This window comes from Liolophura sinensis, chromosome 1 (genome assembly GCF_032854445.1).
Source record: "Liolophura sinensis isolate JHLJ2023 chromosome 1, CUHK_Ljap_v2, whole genome shotgun sequence".
In the NCBI taxonomy this organism is placed as follows: domain Eukaryota; kingdom Metazoa; phylum Mollusca; class Polyplacophora; order Chitonida; family Chitonidae; genus Liolophura; species Liolophura sinensis.
In genome coordinates this window covers 36,196,839-36,218,721 of record NC_088295.1, presented here as the reverse complement: position 1 = coordinate 36,218,721, position 21,883 = coordinate 36,196,839, and the positions used below count along the sequence as shown (strand labels likewise).

The 21,883-nt window shown below is 39.5% G+C and overlaps 3 protein-coding genes across 3 annotated transcripts; 1 reads left to right on the top strand and 2 right to left on the bottom strand.

Annotated features, from left to right (window-relative positions):
* Window positions 1-1,056: 1,056 nt before the first annotated feature.
* On the bottom strand, window positions 1,057-6,632 carry LOC135482270 (peroxiredoxin-like 2A). Its single transcript, XM_064762170.1, is given in 6 exon segments — window positions 1,057-1,652; window positions 2,746-2,881; window positions 3,286-3,420; window positions 4,591-4,665; window positions 5,008-5,186; window positions 6,569-6,632. Coding segments are annotated over 5 exon segments (648 nt in total). The 5' UTR covers window positions 5,173-5,186; window positions 6,569-6,632; the 3' UTR covers window positions 1,057-1,515.
* LOC135481792 (uncharacterized) lies at window positions 6,464-9,711 on the top strand. Its single transcript, XM_064761508.1, has 3 exons — window positions 6,464-6,475; window positions 7,359-8,746; window positions 8,985-9,711. Exons 1-3 carry the CDS (start codon window positions 6,464-6,466, stop codon window positions 9,709-9,711), a joined length of 2,127 nt encoding a protein of 708 aa, XP_064617578.1.
* Window positions 9,712-10,391: 680 nt separating this feature from the next.
* Window positions 10,392-21,848, bottom strand: LOC135480269 (COP9 signalosome complex subunit 4-like). The gene is made up of 11 exons (XM_064760067.1): window positions 21,765-21,848; window positions 20,138-20,217; window positions 19,641-19,792; window positions 19,174-19,277; window positions 17,996-18,149; window positions 17,125-17,275; window positions 16,853-16,937; window positions 16,154-16,239; window positions 15,121-15,236; window positions 12,003-12,087; window positions 10,392-11,556 (listed from the first exon to the last, which is right to left on the bottom strand). Exons 1-11 carry the CDS (start codon window positions 21,845-21,847, stop codon window positions 11,423-11,425), a joined length of 1,230 nt encoding a protein of 409 aa, XP_064616137.1. The 5' UTR covers window position 21,848; the 3' UTR covers window positions 10,392-11,422.
* Window positions 21,849-21,883: the final 35 nt, after the last annotated feature.

Genomic DNA, 21,883 nt, shown 5'->3' with positions numbered 1-21,883 from the left:
CTGCAGAATCAAAATTATTTAACAACAAGCATATATCTGTAGAATCCCGCGATCAGAGAGTGAGTGCTCGGGGTTTAACATCATACTTAACAAGTTTTCAGTCGTATGACGATGAAGGAGTCCTTGGAGTGCATGTAATGTGCCTCCTTGTTGCAGGACGGATTTCCACCGCTCTATTATTTAGTGCTTCTTCACTGAGAAGACCTATCAAAGGCAAGTTGGCCCGACCCATTATGCTGATACGGCTCAACCAGTCGTTGCACTATCCCAGTAATGCTGTACGGCAAAAGAGGAAGTTACAACTTCTTCCTGAAGTGGAAGCACTAACAACAGTGCTATTAGGCCTGGTCCCTGCTATCAGAGAAGATAACCTGAAGTCAACTTTAAAGGGACGACTTTGAGTGGTGCGGGCTGCTTTCAGCAGGACGGTCATTTATTGACTTTCTGTTCTTGCATGAAGAATAGAATATTTATACTCGACAAAAAACCCCCAAAAAACACTACATACCAAATTTCAGAGTAATCAATCAAATTTTGAGTAGAAACCTTGTGCGGAATTAAACTGTGGATCCATCAAGTAAATTTAAGATATACAGAGACCAAATTTCCAACAGACACACAAACGACAAGAAGGACAAAAACGAAAAACAATAATCCCGTGTAAGGTGGCAAGGCGAGGAAACCATATGCCAAATTTCACACTTATCTCTGAGTAGAGAGATCACGCAGAAACTCAACATCAGACGGGGGTACTGAAGGCATAGATAGTTTGCCAGTTTTAGCATGCTCGCCTAAACTATTCCATTTACCCTAAAATTTAGAAGAAAAACTGCATATTAGAGGCAAATTAAGCAATAAATTATCACTTTTGGTGCGGATACATTTTTTTAGAAGAAATTACCTTCCTAAAGAAGTCTCTCAAAACAACTTTCTAAGAAAACACTCAAATAGGGCAAAACTAGTAACATAGTGATGAGCGAAATTTTAGTTCAAATACTTCAGGTGAGAATATGCTGGTTATAAAGTGAGACACATATTAAGACATGACAATAAATGTATAGAATTATAAAAATCAAAAGTTTTTATTGCAGACTACATTTGCAAACCTATTTCACACTTTTAGCTTTATGAAGGCAACACCTGGTCAAACTCTGACATACACCAGTAGTTTCAGTGTACAACATCATCACTCACAGGAATACCTCACCACAGCTTGCTATCAGTTGAAAGGTTTCTAAATGCTTCAAACAATAAAAAAAACTTAAGAAGTAAGAATTATTTATATGAACTGTTATCCTTTCAGTCTCGCTACAACATATAGTAATTCTCTAATTACATACTGATTACACACGATACACATGGTTTGCAAGATAATAGCAGATTATGGAATAAATTACCCTTTGGTGGTACTGCCACAGGTACACAAGACCAATTAATTTAATAGCACATACCACTTAGCACCAAATTCAAACTCAAAAATAATTAACTCTGTTAAGTTTTACAGTTGAGTCATGATTATAACCTGGAATTGGATTTCTGAGATGACCCCTTGACAGCATTCATAACTTCTGTTAAATTAGCATGGTCCCCAAACTCTCCCTCTCTGTGCTCCATCAGGACACCTCGCTGGCCTGAGCCCAGCACAAACACACCTGTCAATAAAGAAGCAACTGATGAATGAGGAAGTTTCTGCTGAGCAACAGAATCAGTAGATAGTCAAGTCTGAAATTTCAGGCCTGCAAGCAGTCATTTATTTACTTATTTCAGTGATGTTTTACATTGTGTACATTTTACATGGTGAGTGGAGGAAACACAAGTAGCACAGCACTTTTGCAGTCAAGCTTTCAGAAGCAAATTGGCACATATTTGTTATGCACCAGCTAAATTTGAAGTCTCAGTGTATATCTTGCTTGGTTTTATTCTATTTGTTTAATGCTGATTCAGCAGATCTGACACAAGCAATGAGAAAAACAGACAATTGTGGTTTAGCCACTCGAAAAATTGTCTCCCCATGGACATCCACAACTTCATGTCGACTTTCAAGCTTTTTTAGTATTTTGAAAATATTTTCGTTTTTTGTCGATGTTGTTGCTTTCTCTGCAAAATAAACATGTCAAAATAAGCAGATATTTATGCACCAGCAGATATAATAGTTCTTGATGAACACTACACATACTTTATAATTCGATATTTTTTTGTGGCAAGTGAAAACCCAACAGGTTTTATCACTCAAAATATTCCCACTGACACATGCCTGTTCCAGGCTTTGCTATGTTACCCTCTGCAGAGCTTGTGTCATGTAGGACATGTTAGATGAGTGCAAATACTGTAATTCTTTTTGCATGTTTGCAAGGTGTTTATTCAAGCATATTCTGAAGGCATTACTCTGTGTTGACGGATGAAATTATGCTGTTTGTGAAGCCCTGAAACCGGCCAATCTAACCTGGGTAGTTTTGTTTCTAAAATCAAATTAAAAATGTGTATAAATTGTACTGAAAGTTGTTCTTTCATATGCAAAAAGGTTGAGGAATTTGGGTATACAGAGATGTATTACAGACAGGAACAATGAAAAGAGTGCATTATTTGATTACCCACTTGTTTTAGGAGGGCAATGTTCTCTATTTAAAATGAAAATCTCTCCTCTTGGTGCTCTGCTGGAGCTTTGCAGTATATAGGATGAGATATGCTCATACAGAACTGCCTGACATGTTGAATAGATCTTACTCCGGGTGTTACCCTACACACCTCCCAACAGTCTACCCTCTCCCTCCAGGTTTCCAGCCACACCCTTCTGATGAACTCTGTACACACTCTGCCAGAAGCTAAGTCTGAACAGACCAGTTAAGAACATCCAACGCTCTTTGGGGCCGTAAAATCTACGCTGTAATAAACCGAAATATAAACAAAGAAATAGATATCATATACGCTTGGAATTACTAATATTCCATAATTTCATAGTAATAAAATGATCATTACATTCATAATAGCAAACTTACAGTATGCTTTTTAAAATACACTGTCACAGCATACACTGTCTATCTTTTATGACTTATGCTAAAATCCAAGCAAGTAGGAAGTCCTGCAGTGACCTGTGTTGCTGAACTGTAGAGTAAGCACCATTTTAAGACTTTACACAGATATATTCTTACATTCAGTATGAAGAGAAACAGTTTATGAATCTAAAATGCATCAACTAAAAGAAAATTCAGAATATTACATGAATATGATCTTCATTCATTCTAGCATGATGTGTGTTGCCCAGAGTTGAAACCAGGTTAAACTCACATCTTTATCCAGAAAAATTTCTCCTTTGAAGAATGGCCTAAACTCATCAACTCCACGGTTCTCGTGTACGACTGCATACAGCTGGAAACCGTGAGTGTTGAGCTCAGCCTTGAGAGAGGACAGCCCTAAGGCTTCCTGTAAAAACACAAATGTCAACAAAAATATTACCGCTGGAAACCGTGAGTGTTGAGCTCAGCCTTGAGAGAGGACAGCCCTAGGGCTTCCTGTAAAAACACAAATGTCAACAAAAATATTACCGCTGGAAACCATGAGTAATGAGCTCAGCCTTGAGAGAGGACAGCCCTAGGGCTTCCTGTAAAAACACAAATGTCAACAAAAATATTACCGCTGGAAACCGTGAGTGTTGAGCTCAGCCTCGAGAGAGGACAGCCCTAGGGCTTCCTGTAAAAACACCAATTGTCAACAGAAATATTACCGCTGGAAACCGTGAGTGTTGAGCTCAGCCTTGAGAGAGGACAGCCCTAGGGCTTCCTGTAAAAACACCAATTGTCAACAGAAATATTACCACTGGAAACCGTGAGTGTTGAGCTCAGCCTCGAGAGAGGACAGCCCTAGGGCTTCCTGTAAAAACACCAATTGTCAACAGAAATATTACCACTGGAAACCATGAGTAATGAGCTCAGCCTCGAGAGAAGACAGCCCTAGGGCTTCCTGTAAAAACACCAATTGTCAACAGAAATATTACCGCTGGAAACCGTGAGTAATGAGCTCAGCCTCGAGAGAGGACAGCCCTAGGGCTTCCTGTAAAAACACCAATTGTCAACAGAAATATTACCGCTGGAAACCGTGAGTGTTGAGCTCAGCCTTGAGAGAGGACAGCCCTAGGGCTTCCTGTAAAAACACCAATTGTCAACAGAAATATTACCACTGGAAACCATGGGTGTTGAGCTCAGCCTTGAGAGAGGACAGCCCTAGGGCTTCCTGTAAAAACACAAATGTCAACAAAAATATTACTGCTGGAAACCATGAGTAATGAGCTCAGCCTTGAGAGAGGACAGCCCTAGGGCTTCCTGTAATAACACAAATGTCAAAAGAATATTACAGCTGGAAACCGCGAGTAGAGAGGACAGCCCCAAGGCTTCCTGTGGCAGCACTCAAACCAATGACAAATGGATTCAAAGATTTTACTTCATACTGACAGGAACTTCTAGGAATAACTGTGCACTGAAGGCCACATCATTAGTTTCTCATCCCAACCACTATACTGATCAGCATAAGTAGTGTCATCACTGTTCACAACCAAACTATTGTTACAGACATACAGACAGAAAAAAATTCACAGACCTCTCTGCACAAGGATCATCCAGGCCTCCTCACAGCCATGATCACAACGCCATTGTTTTGCCACAAATCACTGGCCTGTAATTAAGGAACAAACATCTGAAGTTTACCTCATATGAAAATCTTCTTGACAAATACCAGCATAATAACAGCTCTGAGGAAATTAGAATAAACATTTTGTAGATTTTAGTTTTGCTACAGTTAACTATCTTTTATATTACACACTCAGTTGTGTAGCTTCATCAAGGTTTGACAAGCAGGTTGACTGGCTAGATTACGATGTTATTACTATGTTTAATAGTGTGATAAGCACTGAAAAAAACTGTACCAAAGGCACAATTCTAAAAAGCAGATATGGCGACTCAATAAAAGTTACTGATACTGGTAGTATGTTAAAACTCACCAACATAATCATATTACCTGGAAGACTTTCTTGGAGTTGTCGAGTGTTTGTAGCTTTGTGGCTGCTAGATACTGGAGAGTGGCTCTCTCTGCTGGAAGCCATAGTCTGGTGGGTAGGTTGCAGAGAATGGCTGCCCCAGCTGCAACTCCCGCCAGCCCATACAGCCAGCTTGATACAGCCATACCTATCTGGGGTACTACCACAGATGTACAGAAAGGAAAAAACAATCACATGTAGTGAATATGTAAAAAAACACCATAGTATCTTGGCTGGGACAAGAAACAATACATACATTAGCTGTAGGACACTAGATGTGACAAACCGTCAAGGTGAAAGCAACCATGAGAACCTAGTAAAGGCCCGCAAGCCAGACACTGAAACCATTGCATTAATGTCAGCCGTAGAAACTGATACATTGTAACACTGTAGATTAATTTAATTATTTGATTAGTACTTTATGCCATCCCCCTGACTATTTCAATTATACAATGGCAACCTGCATTATAGTGGGAGGAAACCTGGAAGAGCCCATGACCATCTGCAGGTTGCTGACAGACTTTTCCACATATAACTAGAAAGGAAGCCAGCCTGAGCTGGACTTGAACTGACAGCGGACACATTGGTGATTGGCACCCTAACCACCTGAGCCACAGAGGCCCCTTACATCAGTTTTTGAAGTAAGAATCACAGGATTGAACATGCCGCCTTTCCAATGCATATTAATGCACAATTTAATCATCAAAACAACGAAGGAAATGCCATTCAAACAAGTTTTTGAAAACCAAGATAAACATGGAGTTAGATGGATGATTTTGTAACCCATAAACACGTTTTTGATACATATATTTTTACTTACACAATGATTAAAACGTTCGCTGTTCCAGATATTTAAATTAAATTAATCTGTGTATGTTGAACACACCTAAAAATCTGCTTTAGTTTGCAGACCAAATAACAAAAATCCAAGTGTTATACAGCATCAGTTTATTTGCATGAATTCTAACTTAATAGCACAGCAGGTAACCCTTTGAACCATCAAGCATTTATCCTTTTTTTTTTTTTTACTTTATTTTTCTTTTTTTTTTTGTTTGCCTGCGCACAAGGAGTTCCTCCGAGTGACCGATCAAACTGGGTCACGGTCGTTACAATGTTAACTTAATGCCACATTTCATTTTATTTGAACGACACACTGACCCAGTTTATGACTGACAAGGGTGAAAGGTCATAGAGTGCTCTCTGTGGCTTATGCAACTCATTCCATTCGGCTTTCAGAAACGAATGCAAGATGCAAACTGACGCTTACACACTAGACCTGTCAGTAATCTCGGCTTATATGTGGTAAGAAGTATTAATTGTGGTAAGATGCAGGTCAACTGCCAAAACCCAACACTAAAAGAATCGAATGCGCGCAGCATCGGGTGTCACCAGCTCGGTGTCTTTGCGAGTCGTGTTTCATTTGTCACACTTTAAAACATGGCGATATTTGTAAGACCCACCGGTCACCATAATGAAGTTTACCCTGTACCATTAAAGGAGTCTTTTTATGTTCATGCACTTGGTCATAGTATGTGCACTCACCCGACTATTTCTTGCTTGAAGACGGTCTCATGACGTTCTCTGCTCGACTTTCCGTGTCTTTTTTTTCATGGAAAGGGAAATAACTCTTTCAATCAAATGCTTTCCCCTTTGCAAATAACCAACATTCCAAAGCCGATTTGAGACGTAGTCATATAAAGTACTGCTATGCTCTTCACATCGGCAGCTGATACTGAGTAATAAAAACGCAACACTCGTTTCAAGCTTGTCTAAAACATCATACTTTACTATCGCATTGATTACAGTAATCTTTATGTACATAATGCGTCAAAAAAAAAAAAAAAACGGTGAGTCCCATAAAAAGCCCATGCTGCTCTCAGTTCCCATGAATTAACCAAACTCGTAAGCAATTGGTCAAATACCTCTCAGCGATGTCCTCCATTGCAGTCTTGACACAGCACACCATGACATATTGATTCTTGTCTCTTTCTACTTACATGATGGTAGTCACTTTTACAAATTGAGGAAACCAGATTGCCCTGGTTGAAACACCTATTTTTAGGGTTATTCAAGGACCTTCCCATGTATGGCATACAGACAAATACCATACTGATGATAAACAAGTGGACTTCATTGAACTTAAGACTGGGCAATTCGCCTACATGCCACTGGCAGTGACCAAGCAAAATAAACAGTAAAATGTACAAATCTGTCCAAGGCCGAGACTGTACCTCATGGTTATGAATCCAGCACCATATACTCACTGAGCAAGGTTCCCCTCCCCAAAACACACAGACATGCTGCTCTATGCTTATGTACAAACCTGTCCAAGGCCGAGGCTGTGCCTCATGGTTATGAATCCAGCACCATATACTCACTGAGCGAGGTTCCCCTCCCCAAAACAAACCAACATGCTGCTCTATGCTTATGTACAAACCTGTCCAAGGCCGAGGCTGTTCCTCATGGTTATGAATCCAGCACCATATACTCACTGAGCGAGGTTCCCCTCCCCAACACACACCGACATGCTGCTCTATGCTTATGTACAAACCTGTCCAAGGCCGAGGCTGTTCCTCATGGTTATGAATCCAGCACCATATACTCACTGAGCGAGGTTCCCCTACCCAACACACACCGACATGCTGCTCTACGATTATGTACAAACCTGTCCAAGGCTGAGACTGTGCCTCATGGTTATGAATCCAGGACCATATACTCACTGAGCGAGGTTCCCCTCCCCAAAACACACCGACATGCTGCTCTACGATTATGTACAAACCTGTCCAAGGCCGAGACTGTACCTCATGGTTATGAATCCAGCACCATATACTCACTGAGTGAGGTTCCCCTCCCCAACACACACCGACATGCTGCTCTACGATTATGTACAAACCTGTCCAAGGCTGAGACTGTGCCTCATGGTTATGAATCCAGGACCATATACTCACTGAGCAAGGTTCCCCTCCCCAAAACACACAGACATGCTGCTCTACGATTATGTACAAACCTGTCCAAGGCCGAGGCTGTGCCTCATGGTTATGAATCCAGCACCATATACTCACTGAGCGAGGTTCCCCTCCCCAAAACACACCGACATGCTGCTCTACGATTATGTACAAACCTGTCCAAGGCCGAGGCTGTGCCTCATGGTTATGAATCCAGGACCATATACTCACTGAGCGAGGTTCCCCTCCCCAAAACACACCGACATGCTGCTCTACGATTATGTACAAACCTGTCCAAGGCCGAGACTGTACCTCATGGTTATGAATCCAGCACCATATACTCACTGAGTGAGGTTCCCCTCCCCAACACACACCGACATGCTGCTCTACGATTATGTACAAACCTGTCCAAGGCTGAGACTGTGCCTCATGGTTATGAATCCAGGACCATATACTCACTGAGCAAGGTTCCCCTCCCCAAAACACACAGACATGCTGCTCTACGATTATGTACAAACCTGTCCAAGGCCGAGGCTGTGCCTCATGGTTATGAATCCAGCACCATATACTCACTGAGCGAGGTTCCCCTCCCCAAAACACACCGACATGCTGCTCTACGATTATGTACAAACCTGTCCAAGGCCGAGGCTGTGCCTCATGGTTATGAATCCAGGACCATATACTCACTGAGCGAGGTTCCCCTCCCCCAAAACACACCAACATGCTGCTCTATGCTTATGTACAAACCTGTCCAAGGCCGAGGCTGTGCCTCATGGTTATGAATCCAGCACCATATACTCACTGAGCGAGGTTCCCCTCCCCAAAACACACCAACATGCTGCTCTATGCTTATGTACAAACCTGTCCAAGGCCGAGGCTGTTCCTCATGGTTATGAATCCAGCACCATATACTCACTGAGTGAGGTTCCCCTCCCCAAAACACACCGACATGCTCTACGATTATGTACAAACCTGTCCAAGGCTGAGACTGTGCCTCATGGTTATGAATCCAGGACCATATACTCACTGAGCGAGGTTCCCCTCCCCAAAACACACAGACATGCTGCTCTACGATTATGTACAAACCTGTCCAAGGCTGAGACTGTGCCTCATGGTTATGAATCCAGGACCATACACTCACTGAGCGAGGTTCCCCTCCCCAAAACACACAGACATGCTGCTCTACGATTATGTACAAACCTGTCCAAGGCCGAGACTGTGCCTCATGGTTATGAATCCAGGACCATATACTCACTGAGCGAGGTTCCCCTCCCCAAAACACACAGACATGCTGCTCTACGATTATGTACAAACCTGTCCAAGGCCGAGGCTGTGCCTCATGGTTATGAATCCAGGACCATATACTCACTGAGCGAGGTTCCCCTCCCCAAAACACACAGACATGCTGCTCTACGATTATGTACAAACCTGTCCAAGGCCGAGGCTGTTCCTCATGGTTATGAATCCAGCACCATATACTCACTGAGCAAGGTTCCCCTCCCCAAAACACACCAACATGCTCTACGATTATGTACAAACCTGTCCAAGGCTGAGACTGTGCCTCATGGTTATGAATCCAGGACCATACACTCACTGAGCGAGGTTCCCCTCCCCAAAACACACAGACATGCTGCTCTACGATTATGTACAAACCTGTCCAAGGCCGAGGCTGTGCCTCATGGTTATGAATCCAGGACCATACACTCACTGAGCGAGGTTCCCCTCCCCCAAAACACATAGACATGCTGCTCTACGATTATGTACAAACCTGTCCAAGGCCGAGGCTGTGCCTCATGGTTATGAATCCTGGAGCATATACTCACTGAGCGAGGTTCCCCTCCCCCAAAACACAAAAAATGATTACATTCCTCAATGGCAAAACATCAACCAAAACATTTTTCTGAAAGCAGGGCAGTAAATTATTAAAAACTGCACTGAAACTGTAACATGAACCAAACATACATACTACTGCTAAGCTTTTTTGTATATATTTCATGGATGAGATCAAGGTAAGTTATTTTACAGCATTGCCATGGGTTGGAGGAAAGTTGACAGAGCTTTATGGAAGCATTAAGTTGGAAAGTTCAAGTGCATAGAGCTTTTGATAAAGCCAGACCAAGTTAAGGCCACTGGCAGACAAAACAATCTCAGAATCTCAACTCAAAGGAAAACCCAAGGTGCCAAAATTGTCAGACTAGTATCAGACAAGGGACACTCTCAATGAGACAAAGATGTCATGTCAGTATCTTAAAACGACAACCTCAATGAAACACCAGGCAACAAAACTGCAACAATGGTATTATAATATGGCACACTCTGTGAGACTCCCATTACTAACCAACTTCTGAAGCTACCTTAATTAGGAGTCACCTGTTTTGTTCACATAACCTAATTAATACAACACACAATGGTTATAGTAGCAATATAAACGTTTTTATTTCTCTTTCACCATGTGAAAAATACTCCACACAGTCCAATTCAGAAACCATCAAAGATCAGTCATATCTTCTCTGAAATATGTAACAGCTGAAGGCGGCTGCATGCAGTGATGTGACCTTTCTGTATTAACGGCCATCTTGATGTCAAAGAACATTTTCTTTCAAACTGAAGACCTAAAAATGCACACAGGATAGCGTTTTTTTTACACGGAAAGCAGCAGTATGAAATTTGTGTTATTCCATCACAAATTCCAAGTCCTGTTCTTCACAGTTAGCTGGCCATAAACAGTACAAATCTCTCCATGTCCATAAGCAAGCTCAAAAATTGTTATCTCTATCATGTAGGTAATATTTTTGTCGTAATCTTATTTCCATATTTTTAAAATGAGGAAATCGTAGAATTCCTTTCCACCTGTATGAAGGCGGTCCAAAGATGTGAACTCAATGTTATTTCCTTTAGTACGTCACAATACAGATGAATTCTACTGTCGCTTGGACCGTCTGTGTAGCTTGTCCTGGAGTCTCCCATTGGCTTATTCTCATCTGAATTTTTGTATATCTGAAACAATTTCTGAATACCAAGATACAGACAAAAAATGATACACACAGGACTGCAAGGCCTTGTTGGACATTATGTGCCCACAGAACGTTTCTGTTCTTTCATGAGGTCTTCCACCCTTGCAACATGTTACTCAGTCAATTATCCTGAAGTTCAGCTTGGTCAAGACGCATCCTCAGCCAAGCAGTCTCTTACAGTTTTACTCAAGAATGTCAACCGTCTTGAATGAAGAAGGTTTTACCACGGTTACCACATATCATTATCATTTATATCTCCTGGCAGTACTCATGACACCAAGTGGCAGTATTTCACCTGGTGAGTATGTGCAGTGGTTCACCATCACAAACGAACTATGGAGAATGAGACATGGCACTCCTGAGATCTGATCTCTCTGTGACAAGACAATCTTCCAGAAATAGCACTTAAATGACAGGGTTGTTACGGTGTCTTGTCTTCACTGAGTCATTGTGGAGTCCATGGTCTTAGCAATCCAATCAGGTGCACTCTGGGAGACTTTCTCTATGATAGTATTCACCTGGAAACACAGACTCTGGATTTGTTTGTCCCAGCTGGGCAAGGCTTCACGGGCTGATAGAAAAAAAACAAATCCAAACAGATTGATTATAAATTTCAAAACATCCTGAAGTCCCATGAGTGTTACTATAATTTAGTGGTGTCTTTTTTTAATGTAGCTATTGCCTTGTTCAAAGGTGCCTAAGACGGAGACCAGCCACTCAGTCAAAAAGTCCCCAAGAATAATGAAAGCAAAATTCCATGCCCACAGCCAGGTTTGAATCTGCACATCATGTGATTTGTGGTGGGAGTCCAGTACTTTACCACTGAGCCATGTTCCCATCCAAGCAAACAATGTGTAGATGTGAGTACTGAAAATACCAACACAAAACACTTCCAAATACCTTGAGTGTTTACTGCAGTCCATGTGTAGGACAAAGGAAGGACATATATTAACCTTGCTGTGTAATATATAGCTTATTAGATGTACCATACTATTTGCATGACAGATCTGGCCTCACCTTCAAAATGTACTATCGAGTCTATCTGGTCAATGTTCCCATTCATTCTACCTTCTGTTATCATCTGTGAGGCGATCTTCTCAGCCTGGCAAAGAAAGAAGTTTATTACCTATAAATAATAATAGTAATAACTAACACATCGTTTGTTGTTATAGTTATCACTGTACACTGTCAAATGGGAGACAGGTTAACTATATCTAAAAGCACGATGGCTCAGGGAAGTCATTGACAGTGCAGCAGAAACTATCACATCAACAGACCATGTATCTGCCTAGATGCTGTCTAACTCAATGATAAAGAAATAGGATTAAGATACTTTTAAAAATATTTCTAAAAAAACAGCGGTGTCATCTAAACGTTTCTAGCGAGAAAACTGATGATTGTAGCTCAAATCCGTCTGCACTTTACAGAAAGAGCATGTTTCACGCAAGTTTCACACTTCTGCTCCCAGAGTTTTTGAGTTACAGTTCACTGAAATTATGTAATCAAATTTTAGTTTTTTTCACTACTTTTCGAAAAGTTACAAATACAGGCAAAAAATTAAAAAAAAGACTCGGAATCAGCGGCCCAAAATACACCAGAATATGTTAAAAGAAACTGAAATTTCAAAACTAGGTGTGATGTCACAACTTTGACTAATGGTGAGTTTCAACAGGTTTTACCGGAAGTCAATGATTTCTTCAAACTTAGATAGATAGGATGAGTTGACCTGCATACCAAATTTTAGAACAATCCATTCAGTGGTTCTTGAGAAGATGTTTAAACAATAATCTAATATGGCTGCCAAACCACGTGCCCTAGAAAAAATTAAGCTCCGTGGTGCACAACTTCAGGTATAGGGAAATTACACTGCAAAATTTCAAATTAATTGGTTAAACGGTCTAGCTTGTAGGTGGCACACAAAATTTAATAAATAACGATAATAATAAACTAGAGCGGCAAAGGTCCGCATCCTTTGTTCTTGTAGTTATCATTCTGCCCTAATATCAAACAGAAGACAGCAAAGCTATATGTAATCGCACAACCCTCTCGGGGAAGTCACGGACAGCGCAACAGAAAGCATAAAATCATACACCACAATCTAGTCCACAAAAAAGGGGTGTTGTCATTAAAGCTTCTAGTGAAAAAACTACTGGTCGTAGCTCAAATCTTGGGAATGTCTTGGGCAAGTTTGGTGCAAAACAGTTTGCTACAAAGTCCAATATGGCCGCCAAACCATGTGACATTGAAAAACAAGGAATAGCAGAACTGTTAACTTCAGCTATAGTACAATTTTACTGCAAAGTTCCAAGTCAATCAGTCAAATGGTTGGGACAGAAGTGCAATCACAAAATCAGTGGAATAATAATTATAACTAGAACAGCCTGCAGTTATACAGCTTTTAAGGAGTCTGTACACACAGCCTTTAGCGTCCACTTTCTCAAACTAAACACTTTCTCCACTACAGACTGTTCAAATCTATCTATGTTCTTCTTTAAAAACATTAGGTTTGTCTACTATTAGCAAAAAAGTAGACATAACCCATGTTAGACAATAAACTCTCTGAACAAGTGAACTGGATTTACCTTGTCGAAACTAGATCTCATATTTTTAACGAAAACAAAGCTATTTCAGCAATACCCGGCATCACAATCTCCTACATATGAACCATAGTGTCCATACTTAAATCCGAAATGAATTTGGTAAGAATGGCAAGGGGCAGACTGGACTTGAACCCCAGGCTGATAGGACCAATAGTCTGATGCCTTATAATTTCATGGTCACAGAAGAAAAAAAGAATACAAAGCTTGGCAGGGATGACCTGGATTTGAACCTGTGACTGCTAGGGATGATGTTCATAGGGTCCATGGTGAAAGACAGTGAAAAGCAAAAAAAAAAAAAATTGCTCTAAAATAGCAGTGCTAAAACCACAGTTGTCTTCAGCAGGTCAAACTACATCTAAATGCTATCTTGCTTTTTCAAAATTCATCCATAGGTCATCACGTGACTAAAACAACCAATAGCAAGCTTCCAGACTTCTCAACCTATTTGCATAAAATTTTCAATCCTGATACCCCAAGTAGTGTTGTACGTCCATATAAGTTTTCAATGCTATCTGATCAGCAGTTCTGGAGAGGAATTTTTTTTTACATTTCCATACTTCTCCAATATGGCCGAAAAGTGGATCACAGGTTGATTAAAGTTTTATACTCCAGTAGGTAGCCCAAGAGATTTGGCAATGAACGTGTATAGAAAGTTAACAGCTAACAGTTGTCAGAGAGGAAGAAAAATAATCCGTAGTGACAACAATAGTTTTCTAAGTCATGCTTGGAAGCCAAATAATCTGAATGAAAACAAAAACGTCTGGCCTACCTACGTGGACCCCGAATAAAAGGCAATTATTTAAATAAAATAATAGTCACCATAACATACTGCATGAACTAATTGCTCGTGGACAAGCAAGTATCTCGATCAAACTTTCTTGTAAAAAAAAAAAAAGTAAATGTGTTCCTCAAAGGGTACAATTTACTATCATTAAAGGAAAAATGATAAAAAAGCAAGTAGGCACCACTAAATAGATAAATAGACCACTAAAAACTATGCACAAATATAGTTTCATTTTTATTTTTGTAAAGATTTCTGAAATAATGTTCCCAAAAATTCCTTCCTTCTAGTGAAGATCAGGAAAAAAGGTGATATGACGTGTATGACTTACAAAGCCCACTACAGCATTCAAATATCTCAATGCCTTTCAACACTCTAAAAAAAAAAAGTACTTTTACGCATAGTTTTCAGTTTGTATGATAAACCTTGCTTTATAGTTTAGCTTTCTTTTACTTTAATTGCAAAGTGATTTCATTTCTGGACAAAAGTGAAATACATGTAATATACTTATGATGTCACCTGATAACAGAGTTTCATCAATTTATTTGATTTATTTGATTGGTGTTTTATGCCGTAAAGAATATTTCACTTATACAATGGCGGCCAGCGTTATGGTGGGTGGAAACCGAGCAGACCGGGGAAACCCACGACCATCCGCAGGTTGCTGCAGACATTCCTACATACGGCCGGAGAGGAAGCCAGCATGAGCTGGACTTGAACTCACAGCGACCAGAGTTTCGTCAAAGTTTCCTACCTTTGTGGGTGGAATTTCTAACAAGGAACCAAGCTCTTCAAAGGAAATGTTGTTGTAGAGTTTACTAGCTGACAGTAAGTTGTGTTCTATAACAGCTCGGTCCAAAATAGTTGATCCTGTTAAACACAATTACAGATTAATCAGTCCAAAAAATTTTTGTCAATAATTTTTCATTCATACCATGGAGGTCAGTTTTATGGTCAAATGAAATCTGAAGTGCCCACTCCCATACTAATTTAAACTGATTTTACCAAATGCTGCAACTGATATGTCTGATAAATTTGCCAATGTTAGAACTCAAATTATGGCGGTTCTTGACATGTTAGATTTGACTGATTTATTTATTTATTTATTTTGATTGGTGTTTTACGCTGTACTCAAGAATATTTCACTTATATGACGGCGAGCAGCATTATGGTGGGAGGAAACCCATGACCATCTGCAGGTTGCTCTCAGACCTTCCCACTTATGGCCAGAGAGGAAGCCAGCATTGGCTGGACTTAAACTCACAGTGACCGCATTGGTGAGAGGCTCCTGGGTCATTACGCTTCGCTAGCGCGCTAACCAACTGAGCCACAGAGGCGCCTAGATTCAACTGAAGCACATTACAAGTAAGAAGCACATTACCTATGGTCTTCATACACATCTATGGTTGAGATTTTATATAGTTTAGAGGTATATCAGAATCACTGTTTTTACCCCCTTCTCATCATCAGAACAGTGCAACCTCAAGAAATTAGTACTTGTGGGAAGACAAATTTACATATATATGCATTCTGCCAAATAAATCATATATGCACATCTTCCGCAGTTTTTCATCTGGTTACCCAAAAAAATCCATCTTTAATCAGTATCTGTAAATGCAGTATATCCAACATTCTTCTCACAGAATGTTCACGAAGTGGTGTCTTGCACAATGCACTACAGATGCACCTATCTTATTGCACAGAACTGTTACAAAAAGCAGTGTTTCATTATGTTTTTACAGCTGAATAAAACAGTGGAAAAAGCTCCATTTCATTCCCGTTCTTACCATCCGAGGTAACTGCCTTTTGATGCTGCTGAAGAAAGCCTTCAAACTCCTGTAAATCAGCACTGCGTATAATTCTGTCTAAGTACCTGAATAAGGCCAATATAAAAATTTCACATTTATTTGAGTGAATTGCAAAACTGTCTTCAACCTTTTCAACCATTAAAACATTTTTTTTCAGAGGAATTGATGAATAAAATTATTAGTATTTGTCTATACGCCATAGTTTTCTCAGAATGTTTCTAAATATTGTTTTTGGAGGCAGTTGAAAAGGTTGAAGAACTATATGCAAAGAAAGTGCTGCTTTAGTTTGGTAATTACTAACTAACTACATTCATCTTACACAGTAAATTAGCAGGGCTATTCTTTATTCTTCAACAGACACTGTCATTTTTCTACTGCTATACATGTTTTTCTTTCAAGGAAGAACATAATGTTCTCATTTTTATTCCATTCACGTGCACATCTTGATCCTAGTATGGATACATTATAGGAATCATAGACACAGAAAGATAAATTGATTGATTTGAACAGTGTTTTAATGCCTTACTCAAGAATATTTCACTTACACAATGACCACAGGCCATTGGCAAGTTTGCCAAATGACTTTCCTGGATGTGACATACAGACTTCAAAAGACTTTGAACTTCATACACGGTAAGAAGTAAAGGGTGAGAAAAGTAAGAAAAAAATTAACCTTACATCTTTTCCAATATATTATATGCAGGAAGTTGCTGACACCGTTCATCCTTAAACAGAGTGGCTAACATTCTTGATCTTTGTTGGCCTGAAAACGAAAAATGTGGTTGAGAATGGATGATGTCACAAAAGGAGGTTATCATTCACACAATGTAGTAATTCACTGCATTTCCCCCAAGAGCGTCAACACCTTTTTCATATGAAAAAGGTTATTTATAGCTGTAATATTTGTGATGCATTATTAAAGCGCATATAACAGCTCTTTTTCTCCTTACCTGCAGAGGCTAATATTGTACAGATCAGAGCACTCTTGAGAGCAGTCATCCGCTCAGATTCCTCAATTATACTCCTGTATGACAACTCATTGTAACGCTGGGCTGCCTCGATAAATTTCCTTCTGTAATCAAGCACTCTTGCATAACAGGCCTGTGAAACAAAAGACAGACAGTTCTTGTGTGATTCAGACTACATGTAGATTAATCTGCTATAAATACAGCAATGGAAAATTTGTGTCTTTTATATAATGTTTAAGTGCTGTTTTTGGCACTTCCATGTTAATCATGAAGTATTAAAAGGTGTTAAATGTATGGTAGCCTGTTTGGTACATATCCTGTGAGCTTTTAAATAACATTTAATAAATATAAATAACTGAGCCTTTAGGGTTCATAAGGGATGATAATATTTGATACAATCAGCATCATTTGAAAATAGTCTTGTTCACGGATTCCTTGTTTTGTGTGGGAGAATAGACAGTTTTCCTGGAGCATCTAGTTTCCTCCACCATACACTCCATCATAAATAGATAAATAAATATTTTGGAATATTTTGGAGTATTTTTTAGTCTAACTCCATTGAGGAGTTTTCAGTTAGGCAGAGGTTTCTCTCATGGGCAATCATTCCATTTGATTACAGGGCACAGAAAGCATAACAGCTTGGGTTTCCCCTGTGCCACAGTCACTGGACTGGTTTTTGCACTGCACTGCATTGTAGGCAAGATGGTGGCATTTTTTTCAATCAAGGAAAATCAGGCCTTTTTTGAATTTTAAAGTACATGTACCTCATTACGTAGCAGTGAAATTTTAACTAATACAAATTATCATCTGTAAAGCCACAGACACTGCTTCCTTTTATGGGGAGACAACCCACCTTGTAGTGGATCTGAAGCTTCTCACTTTGAGAATCAGCCTGCAGCAAAGATGCACGGTTTATGTATGCCTCAGCTTGTACCGGGTCTTCATCTTCCAGATATAAGCGTGCTATCTTCAGGTAGGTCTCTAGTTTATAATCTGTGGCATATTGTCTGCAAATATAAGTAAAACATAATATGGCTTCTTTCCTTCTAGCTGATGTACAATAAATGTTCTGTGCAGAAATGCAGGACACTGTATTTCAAGGCAACAACATCATACAAAATTTGTGAACACTTGTACAAACATGGATATAGCATTTCTCAACTGATTTTGTTCTGCAAAGGGTAACTTTCAACATTATTTCTGTGAAATTACGTAGCTGCCTGGACCCAATCTTCATACATTTATAAGGACAGTGCTGCCTCACTTAAAATGCATGCTGAGACAACAGATATCATGTCCCACTCCGTCACCTTGTACTGACACTGGATCACCAAAACATGGGTCATCAATTTTGTCCACTTGAATTACCTCTCTTGCAGTCACTCTGCTGTACATGTAGACACGACATAGCATGTTTTGGGGGCATGTTTCCAAGTTAAGGCAACATAGCCTGAGGACCTTCAACACAGAGATGTGCTTACCAAGCAAATGAGTTGACAAAAGTAGATTCAGCAGAAAACTGGTGAGCATATGCTCTAACTTTCCCTGGAGAAATACAACCCTGAGGATCCTATGGTGTGCATACTCTAAAAATAAGACCACTTCGGCAATATTCAAACTCTCAATGACTGATGTCACAGTTTTTCTACTCTGTTACATAGATGGTAGTTGTTACCCTTCCTCCAAAGACAGAGACTGCATGCTTCAGCTCTTGTAGTTTCATGGATCAAAAACTGATTTTGTTTTGTCATAGCTGCTGTCAAGTGACACATGGGAGAAACCTCAGTGGAAGTCTTTTGATCAAGTGCCAAGATTGCAAACTTTGAAGTACAGATGTATTGGGAATGACCCAACACAAGAGTGAAGCTGCATCTGAAGTTTTTTATGTGAATGCTCAATCTCTTGACCATCATAGTACACTTACTCAGTTTAGTAATGTACTTGTACATCAGTGCCACTGAAATAATAAGACAGAAATAACAGATCTGTGAGCACATGAATATGAGAACAGTAGTAATATGTAAAATTTACTTTTGTCCTGTCTCTAGTGGAATTCCAACAAGGACACTTGCAGCATCTCTCCAACACTGTTCACGTTCATAAATATCTGCCAGATGTTGACGTATAGCTGCAACCTGAGGAACAAAACGATACCTCGTTGTTAGATTATAAAGATGACTCACCTCATGCAACTCTAAAAACTTTACTACAATGCACACATATTGTAAAAACTCAAAGGAACATTTTAAATTTTTTTCAACACATCACAAAAAAAGGAAAAATAATTTTCAATGTGCACTATATTATTTCAGATAGTACAGTGCAAAATTCTTAACTTACCATGGCTCTAAAATAAACAACGGCCAAAACATTGTATCCCTAAGTAACAATGACAATTTCTTGGAGTATAGCAACAAAACTATGAACAAGTAAATGAAAATGCAATATAGTCAATTGTCTTTTAATATATAAAAACAAAACTATAAGAGTGAATTTACCTGTTCTTCAAAAGAAATCACTCTGGTGTGAACTCTGTCTAGCGTGAAGTGAGCCACTTCTTTTGCGACCTTGTCTGGTAACTTGGTGAGATGTGCACAGAAATCAGTCAGGATCTGTCGGGAAATCACCAGACTCACATTCTCATTGACCACTGAAATGACAAAAGAAACTGTAATATGAGCAAGATTTCATTCATTTACTTATTTATCTGACAGAATTCTTTCGCTTATTATATATGCAATTATCATGTTCAGGACAGTTCAATCTTGTTTATTACTGATAACATCTTAACATGTTTTGGGTGACTTTTCAAGGATGAACAGGTTTGTGGATTGAAAAAAAAATAAAACATGAAAACCACCAATCTTCATCAGGTATCTGTCAAAGTTACTGAATATAAAGGCGCAGAAGTAAGCTAAACACAAGCACGCAATTTTTCTGCTGTGTGAAATAAGTCTATGTATTACAACTGATGTGAACCAACCATTGTACTTACAAGCATCAACAAAAGCCTGCAAACTAGGAACAAGCTCTGCACCTCCAGTTTGAATCACAGACTCCAAGATAATCTTGTATCTGACAACAGAGACCATAGGAGAGTTAAAGCTTAGACACCAGTTTTACAGTGAAAAAGTTGACTGGTCTCTGGGAGAGAGGGATTGAGTGGAGTGTGGGGTGTAAAAAAGTGTGTTTATTACAAAAATTATACATATAACTTTTGTATGAAAAATCATAAACATCTGGCGAACCAAACAGTTCATTTATGACTACCATTAATTATGCTCATTTTTACAAACGTCATAAACAACCTCTCAGTATATAGTCAGCATAGACTTTGATCACAAAGTACCTGGTCATCAAATTTATAGCTTTGTGCCAAAGTCAGAATTTAAAAATAACACATTAAATCCATCTATTCCAGATGGGTACTAACACTCCCTCCCAGTTCGAAAAAAGATTAAGTTTTACCTATGGAAACCCACACCCTGAACAAGGGACATGAAACTATATGATTATGTATATCAGTTTAATCAATTTGTTTACTTGAATGTTGCTTTACTTTGCGCTCCAGATTTCACTTAATTTTAGCAATGAAGTACTATGATGGCCTGGACTCATTGGAATGAATAATTAAGTATTCAACTGAAATACCATCAAATCCCGTCGAATATAATGGATGACTATCGCCACTTAGTTTACAGACGGAATACTAAGCAGTTCTGCAGACTGCTGGAAAGACCCTTTGTTCTAAAAAAAGGTGAGTGACTGAGTGAGACCAATGCACATGAGGGATTGTTAAAAAACTCAGGTTGTTTCAAATGGAAAAATCTGTGCTGTCAACCTCGCCAGCATCAGAAACACATACTGATGTACACACACATAAACATAATGAGAACACTTTGAACATTTCAAACTAGATATAAAATTAGCTACAACTTGACTCATGTGGAGTAAGATTGAACTTCGGTGAGCTTTGACTCGACCTGAGTTTGGTACGATTTGGTGTAGCCCCGAAAGACATCAAGCTCCTTTTCTTATACTGGCCAAGCATCACCCACTAGCGGTGCAGTGAGTGCGGAAAGCAGGTCTTTAGGTTGTTGTCTTTCATTTGCGCGAGACATATTCATTAACAAAGAAAATCGACATGGACCTTTGCACGAAATTACTACTGTTTGCATCAAGACTCCAACGACGCTAGGCCAGCGTAAGAAAGGGAGTTGGAGTCTTTTGGGACTAGATTTGGTGGTGATGAATGTAGGACTTTACTTTAGGTGTGTGCAATTTGCCGCCTTCTGTTGCAGTTTCACTTTCGCCGCTTGAACTGCATTGTAGTATTTATCGCTTAAAGTAGAACAAGCCCAACTGGTGTTTCAAGGGTCTCGCGAGTTCACGCAGATATCCGCAGGGGGAATCTCTTGCAAACTACACCAGCTAAAACATTTTAACATTAGGTTCCAATTTAAATTTCCTAATTGTTTATCAATATGAGCGAAAACTAGACTCCCAATAATGCCATACTGTAACTGATTATAATTCAATCACAAACAGGCAAAAATCAATCAGATTTATCATGCCTTTGTAACTTAAACACTGTTGTTGTACATTTTTCTCAGTTTTCACACCTTTCAGTAACATCTTTATGCGACCCACTGGAGTGTGCAAGTGCCGCAAGCTGCACAAGTTGTTGTTTCACATTATTCGCCATTTTGAAACCAATCTGACTAGCATAATGATAGGATAA

Excerpts from the sequence above, each read along its gene's own strand:
- LOC135481792 (XM_064761508.1), top strand. Across the intron at positions 8,747-8,984 it reads GGCCGAGGCTGTGCCTCATG|GACCATATACTCACTGAGCG; the intron begins GTTATGAATCCA and ends TTATGAATCCAG.
- LOC135480269 (XM_064760067.1), bottom strand. The coding sequence starts at position 21,847 with ATGGCGAATAATGTGAAACAACAACTTGTGCAGCTTGCGGCACTTGCA. Across the intron at positions 20,218-21,764 it reads CATAAAGATGTTACTGAAAG|ATACAAGATTATCTTGGAGT; the intron begins GTGTGAAAACTG and ends CTCTGTTGTCAG. Across the intron at positions 12,088-15,120 it reads TAGAAATTCCACCCACAAAG|GCTGAGAAGATCGCCTCACA; the intron begins GTAGGAAACTTT and ends TTTCTTTGCCAG.